General features: G+C 35.9%; 1 protein-coding gene across 2 annotated transcripts; it reads left to right on the forward strand.

Annotated features, from left to right (window-relative positions):
* Positions 1-4,405: 4,405 nt before the first annotated feature.
* Positions 4,406-14,424, forward strand: LOC109216350 (ASC1-like protein). 2 transcript variants are annotated; one of them, XM_019380493.1, is made up of 7 exons: positions 4,406-4,743; positions 6,490-6,719; positions 7,059-7,214; positions 11,157-11,342; positions 11,821-12,005; positions 13,444-13,510; positions 14,036-14,424. In XM_019380493.1, exons 1-6 carry the CDS (start codon positions 4,606-4,608, stop codon positions 13,467-13,469), a joined length of 921 nt encoding a protein of 306 aa, XP_019236038.1. In that variant the 5' UTR covers positions 4,406-4,605; the 3' UTR covers positions 13,470-13,510; positions 14,036-14,424. The 2 variants fall into 2 exon arrangements, with proteins under 2 accessions (XP_019236038.1, XP_019236039.1); XM_019380494.1 differs by lacking the exon at positions 14,036-14,424 and adding an exon at positions 13,616-13,946.

The raw sequence follows: 14,424 nt of genomic DNA on the forward strand, positions 1-14,424 counted from the left end.
CTAAGCATGAACCATATGAATAAAGAATATTATGATTTCAAGAATACGACTCACTCACATGCTATGACTCGACGACAACGCATAGGTACTTGTCACCTCACCTATAGTTTTACTCAACAACCAAACACGTAGCAAATAGGCAACAATATCTAATCCCTCAAGCCAAGGTTAGACGGAACACTTACCTCGCTCCGACGGCCAAACTCAAAGCTCAATCACAACTTTTCCCTTCACACAAGCCTCCGAACCAATAGAATCTAGCAAATTACCAACCAAACGATTCAATTTAAGCCTTAGGAACTACCCACGATAGCAAGAAATTCAATTTAGGACATTTTTGAAAAAGTCAACACCCCGGCCCGCTTGGTCCAAACCCGAAATTCGGACCAAAAGCCAATTATCCATTCACCCCGAGCCCAGATATACAATCGGTTTTGGAATCCGACCTCAATTTGAGGTCTAAATCCCCAATTTATCAAATCCCCAAAAAACCCCCAATTCCACCATGAAAATCTTAGATTCTAGGTTGAAATCTTGTAAAAAGAAGTAAAATATTGAAAGAAACTAGTTAAGAATCACTTACTTATGATTCGGGGAAGAAAAAGTCTTTGGAAAATCACCTCTTGTGTTTTAGGTTTTGAAAATTTGAAGAATGAATGAAAATCTCATTTTCCAACTATTTGTTCAGCTGTAGGTATCGCATTTGCGATATGGGGTTCGCAAATGCGACCCCACAAATGAGAACTTCTCTTCGCAAATGCGAAGATTCACCTGGGCCTGCTAACATCGCAAATGCTACCCCTGGTCCGCAAATGCGAACTGCCAGGATCGCAATTGCGATCCAAACTTCGCAATTGCGAAGCTGTCCCTCCCTGCCCATTACTCGCAAATGCGAACTTTCTTCACAAATGCGAGGCTCGCATTTGCAAGCCAGACCTCGCAAATGCGAAGTCTGTAGAGCTGAAGCACACCAGCTATAATTTTCTAAGTTCAATTCACTCTGTACTTACCCGAATTTCAACCGAGCCCTCGGAGCTCCAAACCAAACATACACACAAGTCTTAAAGCATTATACAAAATTGCTCGCGCGATCAGATTTCGAATATAACACCTAGAACTACAAATTTAGCACCAAATTTAATAAAATTTTCAAGAAAGCTTTAAAACTTCTATTTTCTCAACTGGATGCCCGAATCACGTCAAATCAACTCCGATTCTCACGAAATTTCACAGACATGTCTTAAAAATCATAATGAACCTGTACCAGGCTCCGGAACCAAAATACGGACCCGATACCAATGAGATCAATCATTAATCAAATTCTTAAAACCATTAAATTTTCAAACTTCCAATTTTCATCAGAAATTTAGCTATGGACCTTGGAATTCGATTTCGGACATACACCCATGTCCCACATTTCGATACGAACCCGCCGAGATGGTCAAAATACGAGTCCAGGTCCGTTTACTCAAAATGTTGACCAAAGTCAACCGAATCAACTTTTAAAGGGAAAAATTATTATTTTCAACAGCTTTCAACATATAAGCTTTTACGAAATCATGCTCGGATTGCGCAAGTAAATCGAGGAAGGATAAAATGAGGTTTTTAAGACCTCGAAATGCAGAATTTAATTTTAAATCATAAGATGACCTTTTGGGTCATCACAGTGCAACTATATATATATATATATATATATATATATATATATATATATATATATATATATATATATATACACACACACAACAACAACCTAGTGAAATCCTACTAGTGGGATCTGGGGAGGGTAGTGTGTACGCAGACCTTACCCCTACCCCGACGGGTAGAGAGGCTGTTTCCGATAGACCCTCGGCTGAAGAAGACGAAAAAGAGATAGTATATCAGTACCATCAATAAACCTTAGAAAGAAATAATAGCATCACAAGAACATAGACGAAAAGCAAAACAATAACCAATAGATAATGCCCGACACTAAGAGGAACGAAAGAGTAATGTGAACTCAATATTAACCACTAGCAGTCTAAGACAAAATCCTAACAGACTAGCTTCACTCTGGCGTTCTGTAGGAATATGCATACCTACATCCTAACCTACGACCCTAATGCTCGACCTTCACAACTTCCTATCTAGGGTCATGTCCTCGGTAATCTGAAGTCTTGCCATGTCCTGCCTGATCACCTCTCCCCAACACTTCTTAGGACGCCCTCTACATCTCCTTGCACCCACAAAAACCAGCTGCTCGCACCTCCTTATCGGGGCATCTGGACTTCTCCTCTGAACGCGCCCGAACCATCTGAGCCTAGCTTCCCGCATCTTGTCATCCATGGGGCCATGCCCACCTTCCCCCGAATATCTTCATTCTTAATCTTATCCATCTTAGTGTGCCCGCACATCTACCTCAACATCCTCATTTCTGCTACTTTCATCTTCTGGATATGTGAGTTCTTAACTAGCCAGCACTCAGCCCCATACAACATAGCCGGTCTAACCACCGCTCTATAAAATTTACCTTTGAGTATCGGTGGCACTATCTTGTCACACAGGACTCCAAACGCTAACCTCCACTTCATCCACCCCACCTCTATACGGTGAGTGACATCCTCGTCGATCTCCCCATCCCCCTGAATAACCTACCCAAGGCACTTAAACTGCCCCTCTTGGGGATGACCTATGATCCAAGCGTAACGTCCAATCTCGCTACCGACGGCTCGACGCTGAACTTGCACTCTAGGTATTCTGTCTTAGTCCTGCTCAACTTGAAACCCTTAGACTCAAGGGCCTGTCTCCAAGCCTCCAGCCGCTCGTTATATATCTTATCTATCATTTTTTTCTTATTTGATATACATGATGATAACATGTTGAGTTAAATGACGCACTGATTATTCATATAGTCAATCCCAACCTATTTAAGACCGAGACGTCGTTGTTGCTGTTTTTGTGGAAAAACAATAAGCATTTATCCTTTTTTTTTCCCGAACTTACCATTGCTAGAATATTAATTACTTGAGACATTTGAAAAGGATAATGATAATTGAATACACTTATGATTAAGGATGTGTTTGGTATGAAGGAAAGTATTTTCCTTGAAAAATAAGTGGGGGGTTTTTACTATATTTTCGGTGTTTGTTTAGGTAGCACAAAATATTGTTAGAAAATATGTAATTTAGGCAAACACTATATGAGACGAAATGGGTAAGGGCGGGGAGGGTCATAAGTCGAGATCTAGGGGTTGAAGTGGCAGTGTCGATATTAGGGGGGAAAGGGTTGCAGGGGGGTAGGGGTGGGGTGGGGTGTGCCGGGTTAGGGGTGAGGGTGTGGGTAGGATGAGGAGGATGGGGTGGGGGTGGAGAATAGGACGGGGAAGGTTGAAAAGGAGTTTTAGTAAATTATTTTCGTAGAACTGACACCACGCAGCCACTCTAAAGGGCTGCTATCTAGGAATTAGCCAGTGCGTCCTGAATTTTAATTTTTCAGTGCAATTTTTGGATCTGAATTGTATTGAAATTCAAATTTTTAATTTCAAAATTTTGGGACAAATAATAATATCCATGAGAATGACTATATATGTACTTGCCCAAAAGAAATATTTTTCTTTGTACCAAACATACCCTAAGGGGTCGTTTGGTTGCCGGTTAGAGTTATGCAGGTATTAGTTATGCAGGTATTAGTTATGCAGGTATTAGTAATGCAAGGATTAGTTATGCAGGTATTAGTTATGCATGAATTAGTTATGCAGAGATTATTTTTTTGAATGTTTGGTTTGTTGTATTAGAAATTGATATACATTATATAAAATTTAAAGTAAAATGCTTGTTTACAACTATACCCCTGGCCTTCTTTTGCATTGTTTTTTCTCTCTTTCCATTTATTTAAGCAAATTAATAAAAGATATATTCAACAAAAAAATCCTCAATAAAACTCCAGATTACCAATACAACTTAATACTCCAGATTACTTTGATCTGTTTCTCCTATCCTCAATAAAAAAAATCGTTCTTTTGTGTACAGATCGATATATCTAAGGAAGCCTTATGTGTAAAGTGATAGGGGTAAATTTGTTATTTCAATATTTTATCCATGTATTACTAATACATGTATTAGTTATTCCATCTTCTACCCTGCATAAAATAATACACATATTGAGTCATAACTTATACATGTATTATTTATGCATAATTGAAAATTATCAACCAAACATGGTATTAGTTATGCAGAATTTTATACAACATAACTAATGTCTACCAAACATGGTATAAGTTATGTTACCCCTTATACATGAATAACCTTTCTCTAACCAGCTACCAAACGACCCCTAACTCTATAATAGTCTTTTAAAATGTCGTTTGTGCCACATAATAGACGGGAGATAATTCAATTTAATGACCATTATTTATTAAAATTAAATGTGCTTTGGCATGGGACCCACCATCCTCCACTTGATCCAATTTTTCAAGCTAAACGAAGCTCCCAAAGTCAGGCCAACTCAGATTCAGAAAAGGGTCTAAAACAAACCGGATTTTTCTCAATTCACATGCAAACGAACAGATTCACTCAAAAATTTCACATAAAACATATGCAAGATTGAATCTTTTGGGAAATTGGGATAATGGGTGTCATTCAAATTGGGAGTTTTCTTAATTGGGAATATGAATCTCAGCCTGCATATGAAGATTTCGCTGTTCTTCCATTGTTTGCCCTCTTCTTTCCCACTGTCAGATTCTTGCTTGATAGATTTGTTTTTGAGGTAAATTTCCTTTTTTTAGAAGTTTGTTCTTTTTTGGTAGATTTTGTTAATGATTCAGTATTGAAACCTGTGGATGTTTGGCATTTTTGTGAATTATTTTAGATGGGGTTTTGTTAGTTTTGATGATTATGGTATGGATGAATCTAAACGTAAATTGTAGGATCTCAATGTTAGTAACTTGGTCTTCTGAGTGACACCACTGCTATTTAAGTGGATAAGGGTAGTGGGACTGACAGAGACGAAGCCAAGATTTGAAATTTATGGATTCATGATTCTAGCAAGTTAGTGGGTTCTAGATTAATAATTTGTGCATATTAAATAAAAATTTTATTAAGAAAAATACATAGTATAGACCAAGGTTACTTGGTTCTGCCGAACTTGTACCTTCTCGAGCTCCGCCCACTGGGACGTGTCCATTCTCCATTGAGTTTCGAATTGTGCGCCACTGGCGTTGGGATGGGTTATCAAACAAAAGAAGAAGAGAAAATTGGTCTTTTGAGTGAGTTGAAGTTTTTTGCTATTCAGTTTAACTGCTAGTTCTAGAAGCAAAAGTCCTATCCTTGGCAACTGCATGTAACAAAATAAGCTGATGAGATTCTTGAGAATGAGTGTTTTGATAGGTTCAAGGTTCTAAGCACCCATTGAAATCGATTAAGAAAAATCTCTAGGTGATTTTTTCCCATCTCCTAAGCCATGGGTCAAATTACCTGATATCTGCGCTGCTTAGAGGTAGTAGGTACCAGGTGGAATAATCGAGGGTGCACAAGTTGGCCCGGACACCACCGTCATAAAAAAAGGTATACATTTAATCGGTCAATGGATCTTGAAGTAGGAGAAGAACTCCCATTTGTGGTTTAACGTTTGCTTATGTGTAGAGCAGGGATGTTTACTTTGGTTAACATTGATGCAACGTTGTTGGATGCTTCTTGTGATATTATCAGATTCACGAAGAGTCTAAACTCTGTAGAGCTTTACGTGCTTAATTTGTAGTTAAACTATTTGCAGTAGAGGGAAAAACAATAACTGTGTCAATATGTTGCAGCTTCCTTTTTCCTTATTTCCTTTCCTTGTCTGGCAAATAAAGCAGCTGGCACATACATTTTGCAATTAAATATTGCCATGTTAGTTAGGACAAATTTTAGCTAAAGGGATGTTAAGATATTAATGAAGTTAAGAAAAAAGAAATAAGCAAATTTTAGATATTGAAGATTCTATAATTACAACTACACCTTGATCACAGCATGTCGCGGTCGGCTACATGAATTTTCACTAACCATGTCTCTCCATTTAAGCTCATCTCAGTCCAATATTATACAGAATTAAAATAAAAAATAAAAATAGAAATAGAAAAGATACAATTCCTGTAGGGAACAGAAAAGGATTAAAATGGTCTGCGCATAATAAAAAGCTTTTCTGATTCACCAATTGAAAGAAGCTATGCTTAAAAGAAGCAGTTAATTCTGCAGTTAATGAAAACGAGGCAAATTTTCTCTAAAGAGACATGAATAGTTGGGTTTTAGAGTCATCAAGTTTGAGTCAAACTTAATTATGTAAGGTCTGACTCTTGCTATGTCCTTTTCAAATTTTCCCCCTTTTAAGTTTCTATAGTCTTCACTTGGAACCTCTTTTCTTTATAATCACTGTGGCGCAGCTTCTGGAATGGGTAGTACATATCTACTTCTTTCTACATGAATTGTTCTTCTTGATGATCTCCTTTCCGACATGAAATTTATGTACATATTGCAGAAAGTGGCCAGAAGGTTAATATTTGGGAAAGGAAAAGAAAGGATAGAACATGAGACTGATGATCGGAGGAAAAAGATACGGAAATTCAAGGAATCAGCATGGAAATGTATATATTTTCTCTCTGCAGAAGTCTTTGCACTTCTGGTGACATACAATGAGCCTTGGTTGACAGAAACCAAATACTTTTGGGTAGGGCCTGGTGATCAGGTCTGGCCTGACCAGATGTACAAGTAAGACCTGTTCTATTTGCTTCTTCTGTCCTTTGTGTTTCTTCTGTGTTGCATTTCAGGGTGGGTGGGTTGAGGATGAGGTGGTGACTGTTAATATTTTGAGAAATAATTGGTAAGGTTTGCAGGCAACAGTAACTGATATGTGACAGATAGGACATCCAATATATTTTCTGGGAAACAATTGCAATTCTTGCGGACAGAAGCTACTGGTTTATGGCCTCTTTTTCCATAACTCATAGAGTAACATTATCAAGCTAGAACTGATGACTTTTAATTAAGCTTACGTAGTTTTGATTCATAGTCTCTGCCTATATGAGTGACTGTCTTCTGTAAATTTAGGTCCAAACTGAAGGCACTTTATATGTATACTGGCGGGTTCTATGCATACTCAATATTTGCGCTTGTATTTTGGGAGACAAGACGCTCTGACTTTGGAGTTTCAATGAGTCATCATCTTGCCACTGCGATTCTTATCGCCTTTTCCTATATATCCAGGTGTGTTTCTGTGGAGGTGAGCTTATAGCTTTAAATAAAAGGTCATTTTATATGCTGAGATTTTGCTGGTATAAGTCAATCTGTAAAGGGACAAAAAATGTCAGGGCATTCAGCTTCTTGGAGCCAGACATGATTGAAGCAGGGGCCTTTCTGTGTTATTAGTTTAAAATTCTTACTGGAAGCAGATGCATGTTAAAAACATTACAGCAACTAGTTTCCCATATCAGATAAAGAGAAGTAAAAATCCAAATTCAACGACGACACTGAACGTGTAAAAAAAATGTCAGGCACATGGATTTTGTAAATTATATTCAAATTTTCTTGCTTCTCATGGAGTTATTTGATTTAGGGGATCTTCTAGGATGCAGATTATGGGTTAGTTCTTGCCTTTGTCCATGTTTTGATTATTTTGAGATAAAAAGTAGATATAAACTATTTCCTGGGTATTTTGTATTTTCTGAGCCGAGGGTCTACCGGAAACAACCTTCTACTTTCTCTAGGTAGGGATAAGGACTACGTACACACTACCCTCCCCAGACCCCACATGTGGGATGTTGTTGTTGTTGTTGTTAGGCGCGTCATGAGTTTGAACCGTGCCACAAACAAAAGCCTAATATTTAAGTAGACAACGGTAGATGGACGAGCTCATTATCAGTCGACTTTCGAACTGTGTGCCACTAGCTCTCCGGGATTTCGCGGTTATAAAAAAAGTAGATAGAAACCAAGATCCTTGTGGTGTAAAGCAATAGGTATATAGGGACATACTTATAATTGATAGGCGAGATGATAGGAATGTAGTTGTTTCAAACCAAGATCCTTTATCTTTTTTGACCTTTGTACTCTTATTAATATAAACTAGTAGTCGTAACCACGCGATGCGCGGTCAATATTAAAAAAATATTAATTAAATTAAATTATGATCGGGCTTGTTTGATATTAGATCGTATTGCTTTAATAAAATTCAATTGTCATCTTTTTTGTCAATACGATATACCCAATAATGAAACTCTATTAAATCAAAGGTACTTATATAGTCAGTGAATAACTTTTTTGTTCTATATTTTTCTTTATTATATTAGCCAATGTTTAGTATTCGCTTTCTTTTTGTAATATATGAGAAGATATATAATTTGTTACTGTTGAAGTATTTTTTATTTTAAATTTTATTCTGTTGTTCTTAATAATATTATCTAAATTTCAATGAATAAAATCTCTGTTAAACTAACGGGACTTATACCGGCAGCACATCGAATAACTTTTTTGTTGTGTTTTTTTCTCTATTATATCATCCAATATTTAATACTATTACATTGTTAATAGAAAGTTTTATTAGCATATTACTTTATTTAATATTTTTCTCTGAAAGTTTTTTTATTTCTATATTTTTGTTTTTTATTTTAAATAATTTTAAAACTCCAACTTGAAACGACTCCCCAATTTGAATTGATAATTTATTATTTTTTTAATTTCGTTTTTTATGTTAAAATTATTTTAAAACTCCAACTTGAAACTACTACCCAATTTGAATGGGTAGTTTTTCTTCTCTTTTTTTCGTGTTTTTTTTATAGCTAATTTTTTTTTTTAATTTTTTATTTTAAAATAATTTAAAAACTCCAACTTGAAACTACTCCCACCCAATTTGAATGAGTAGTTATTTTTTTATATATTTATATTTTCGGTTTTTATTATAGTTAATTATAAGATATCTATATTTACTAATTCAAATAAAGTAACCAATTAATATATATATATATATATATATATATATATATATATATATATATATATATATATATATATATATATATACATATAGATATAGATGGTAGTTTTTTTTTATTATTTTCGATTTTTATATGTATTTAAATTCAAAAATAATAACCAATAACTAATTATTAACTAAATAACTATTAGTAACTAATTATGCCATAGGCTGCCACTTAGCTTAAGGAGAGGGTTTTTTCCTCTCCTTTTAATAATATATAGATTGTTTCCTTGTATGGAGAAAAAATGAACAAGAAAGAAAAAATACATGAACAAGAGTCTAAGCATTAAGACAAACAGCCAGCAAGCAAATAAGTTTTGCACCTTTCTCTGTGTTAAATCGGAATACTTATTGGGACAACGAGTAGCTTAGTGGTAATTATTGAAGTGTTTAACCATCTCGTCTAAAAGCTTAAGCTCTTAGAGAGGGACTTGGTGAGTTTGAAGCAAGGTGAAGAAATTAACAGGTGAATTTGGGAGAGGATTGTGAATAAAGCATACAGAGCTCAATAGTTCATGGAATGTAAAGGGATAAATCACCCGAGCAAAAGGTTCATTATCAAGGTGGGGCTTAGGGAGCTAGGGGTAGAGTTGGTATGCATCGAAGATACAAGGATGATAGAGTGGTACTCATCCAATGAGACAAAGATGGATGTACTTTTTAACCAGTTGTTAGAAGTGTGCAAGTGTGTGAAAGGAAGTTGGTCAAAATGAGATGATATCAGCTAGAGAAGTGTCGGCGATACTACGATTATAGAATGAACGAGTACTTAATATCTATGTTTACACTATTTGAGAATGTTGGCAGTAAGGTTGGGTTGTGGGTTAGTAAGTGTGAGAAGTATAACACGGAAAAGTTTTATATTACTTATCTAAAGTGTTGTACAATGCCCTATTTATATACAGTGATTACATAATAATAGGTATCTACTTCCCGATGTGGGACACTATACATGACTAACTACTTAACAGTAAGATCGATGTTGAAAGGAAATTCTAGGATGAATTGTTTTCATTACTTAAGGATGGGAGATACCTTGGGTATTATGAGAAGGCTTTTAATACAATTATATTTTTGAAGGAAAGATTTGGATATGTCTCCTTTGCTAGCATAATGGTGAAGTCCTTAGAGTTCTCCAATGACCATCAACTAGTTGATCTTCGTCTGAAAGGTGTAAAACTCATTTGTTATAGGGTGGAGTAGTCAGATTGTAAATGCATACTTGAACGTTGACAGATCAGGACACATGAAAATAGTAAGGACATAATGCTCACAGACTATTGATGAGGATGTATATATACTTTTATTATTCATTAGTGCATGTTCCTCGAGCCATTAGAAAATTATGATTTTCTGTCTGGCTAGCAATGAGGGAAGCCGTCCTGGAAATGGACAAAAAGGGAGAAAAAAGAACTTACATGACTTGGTGCTATCTTGCAAAAAGTCGATAAAAATGTGTACTAATTATTACTGCACTCTCTTATTACGCACAAGGTGTGAACTGTGGTGTGGACTTTGTTTGATGCTGGGACAAGGAGAGACTTTCTTTTTGGGTGGAACCATTGAGGGTAAAGGAGGAGTCACAGAGCATAGGTGTGACTGCTCCGACACTCATGTTAACAAATTTGGAAGAAATGAGTCATATAGCTTTTGTATATATATCTTTCATCTTTTTTCTTATGTTGAAAAGCTTTTCGAGCACCTGAGATTCCGATTTGTGTAGACGATTGGCTGCAATATGTAGAGTGTCATATTTTGGTTTGATTCCCTATTTTTTGATGAAGCATATATGTTTACTTCCATTTATATCAAAACATATTTACTTAAGAGGAATTGTCAAAAAGTTATAGTACAAATTATTCTTCATTTTTTATAGCAAATGTGTTCTTCTACTGACAAGGTTGATGCTCTTTGGACAACTATCTCAATAATGTGAAGTTGAATTTTAATTGCCTTGATGATTCGTGTTCTAAATATTCCTTTCCCCAGAACTTTTGTGGGGGAAAAGAATCACAAAAGCAATAAAGATTTTGGGAGGTTTCTAAGTGATGAATTACAAACTGTGAACAACTGAGTTTCATGATGCCATCAATACGTAAAGCTATGAATACTGTGCTATCATAAAGATAAGTTATGAGCATGTAACATTATTGGCTTTCTGTTTTTATTATTTGCAGGTTTGCACGTGTCGGTTCAGTAGTTTTAGCCCTTCATGATGCCAGTGATGTTTTCCTCGAAATCGGAAAGATGTCCAAATACAGTGGTGCTGAAGCTCTTGCTAGCTTTTCATTTATTCTTTTTGTTTTATCCTGGATTGCACTTCGCCTCACATACTTCCCATTCTGGGTTCTTTGGAGTACAAGGTGAGTCATAGGCCTTTTTTCCTATTTACAAAGAAACTGCTTTCTGTTTTCTTGTCGAACCCTTCATTTCTTGATTTAATCTTCTTAAAAAAGAAGCACCATCTTATGCGTTATTCATTTCCTTAAGTTACAATTGCATTAGCGTTTGTTGATGATGGAGTTCAAATTAACATAATTCTTTATGCTATATATCAGCTTTCCTTGCATTGCTTTATGCCATATCCTTAACACATTGGTTGCCGGCAGCTAAGTAAGCTGTGTATTAGTGCTCAGTTCTTAATTCAGAGGATTTAATATGGTCAACTAGTTTAGCATTAAGGAGTTGTTGATAGATGGATATTAGCGCTTAGTTCTCTTTTGAAAACTTCATTTGTGTTTTTTGCAGAAATATGAACATACTAGTTAATGTTACCCTTTTCGTCAGAAATAGTTGTGTACGAGATTTATCTGAAGTTTCTTTTATTTTCTGTAAATGCAGTTATGAAGTTCTCCAGACTTTGGATAAGGATAAACACAAAGTGGATGGACCAATCTATTACTATATCTTCAATTCTCTTCTATTTTGTTTGTTGGTTCTTCATATATATTGGTGGGTCTTGATATACCGGATGCTTGTTAAACAAATCCAAGCAAGGGGCCAACTGAGTGAGGACGTTCGTTCTGGTAAGTTTAAGAGCTACATGCTTATCTTGAACATCTTGATCTTACATTGTTTACTGCAAATCATGGCTAAAGTAAAGCCATAGCTTGAATTTTATTTCAAGTATTTGCTCCTTGCATGGTGAAAGAGATAGGAAAGTGCAAATGTAACATTTCCATGCATTTCACTTATTGGTCGAGGGATAGAAATGTAGTTTTGTCCTATTCAGCAATTTGCTTGTGGGTTTTTTGTCCCTACCTCAAAACATCTACAGTTTCTCTCTGTCCAAACTTTGGAGTCCAAATATGACATTTTATGATGTTTTTATGTTTTATTTTTTGTGAGATAATAAGGTGGTGTTTTCATGTTTTTACGGATCAAAGATGATGAAGCGGTTGTAAAGTTGTTTATGCCCTGCTTTTCTGATCGAAAATTTACATAATAAAGATTATGAGAGAAGAGGAATATGGGATCTAGAACATGCGAGGAAATCAAGTTCTCTTTTTCATCTCTTCCTCTTGAATTTCCAACCTAGTAGCACATTTCTAACAGTTCCCGGCATCACTTTTGAACACCAAACATTTCCACACGCACCATAATGTATGCATCAGACAAAGGACTGATATTTGAAGTTTTGTGTTTGGAGCTTGACTCCTGATGATTTCCAGAACTCCATATAGACCCCTTCCTACCGACCCATAGACTCCCATAAAACCCCAGGCAGTTTTGCTACTCACGCTCTTAAAGACTATGACAATGGTGAAATTTCCTTCGGTTATGTCGCAGAATTTATTTCTAATATGTTCCTTCACGAAGTTAATCAAATTCTACGCAATGTTACAAATTGATCTCTACTATTTTGAGTTGCTTCATCTTCGGAGGATAAATTTTCTATCTACTTATTAGAACACAATTCAAATAGGATCACTTGGTTTAATTAATGTTTGTAAGAGTGTCAACACTTTTTAGGATTAAAGAAATGGAGTTAAATGAATTGGACTGTTTATACTGCTTCCACAAGCTGGATTGGATGTGGGATTGTAGAAAACATGTTTGCGCACTTCCATGTCTGCAAAGTATAGAAATGGGAACTTCAAAAACTTATACTGTCATTAATAAGCAGTGACATAATGCATTTCAAGGCTGTGTATTCATTCTGGCCCGGCAGATGATACTAGCAATAACATCCAATACGAAGAAAAGAAGTATCCGTTTTTTCTACATATGTTTATTCTAAGCCCTATATGTACCAGTAGACACTGGCTTATTTTGCTTCTACTGTGCACTCGCTATGAGATCATAGCGTGTTTTCCTTGCACTAGTGGTCAATGGTGTAAATGTCTTCCCAGTTAAGTGTTATTGGTCATAGCAGTTATGAAACTAAATAGCACATTCAGTGGAGCAAACTGTTTTTTCCTATATTTGCAATTGCGGTCCTTGATTGTGCTCTACCTCATGCAGATTCTGAAGATGAACATGAAGATTGACCGTGCCCGAAGACTTCTACTGTTGTTATGTTCATGTGAAGGTAGTTGATCGATCTTAATTGATTTGGATGCTAAATTGGGAAAAAGATAAACAAGGATCACAATGATCAATTTTTGTGAATTATATGGTATATGTACTTGTGCAGTTCTAGAGCCGAGAGCCTATTGGAAACTACCTCTCTACCTTCTCAAGGTAGGGGCAAGGTCTGCGTAAACACTACCCTCCCCAAGCCCCACTTGTGGGATTACACTGGGTTTATTTGTGTGTTTATGGTGTACATGTGCAGTTCTAATCTATTAAAAAACCACATGTAAATGTTTATGAACCTTTAGCACCATGGAGATTTTTAGGACATTCCTGCTTTATCTAAAATCAGAATTGCTGTCCCTATCTTTTTAATCGCAAAGATGTTTCCAATCATCACTGTAAAATTCTACATATATGCTAAGTTCTTTGTGAAATAACTTTCACTTTTACTTTCTTGGCCATTTTCATTTGCGATCAGCCGATGAGGAAAAGTTTCATGATTTTGCTTGTTTATGTTTGTTGTGCTTTTCTTTTGCAGATAGGAAACAACCAAATGCTCTTATGAACTTGTCGATGAGCTGAAGTAATAGGTTAGAAATTGATGCTTTGGCTCATGAAAGTTTGTGAGTAGTTGAGGGTAGGTTGAAGGAACTGCATTATGGAACAGAAAGCTAATTTGATCATTTGAAGTTAATTTAACTCACCATTTTCTGGTTATGAAACTGGTATAGGGACATTTTCGTCGTATTTCCTCTTTCTTTTTTGTAATTTTTTTTTGGCACCAACAATGTGCATAATGACTTCTAATGTAGTATAGAAAGACTTGAAAGTTGAAACTGCTGCCATCTTTTTGCAGCCCAAAGGGAGTTAATGTAAACTTTTATTCATGGAACTTCAGCAGCAGTTTCCATTTGTGCTTGGAAATCA

This window comes from Nicotiana attenuata, unplaced genomic scaffold (assembly GCF_001879085.1).
Source record: "Nicotiana attenuata strain UT unplaced genomic scaffold, NIATTr2, whole genome shotgun sequence".
NCBI classification, from domain to species: domain Eukaryota; kingdom Viridiplantae; phylum Streptophyta; class Magnoliopsida; order Solanales; family Solanaceae; genus Nicotiana; species Nicotiana attenuata.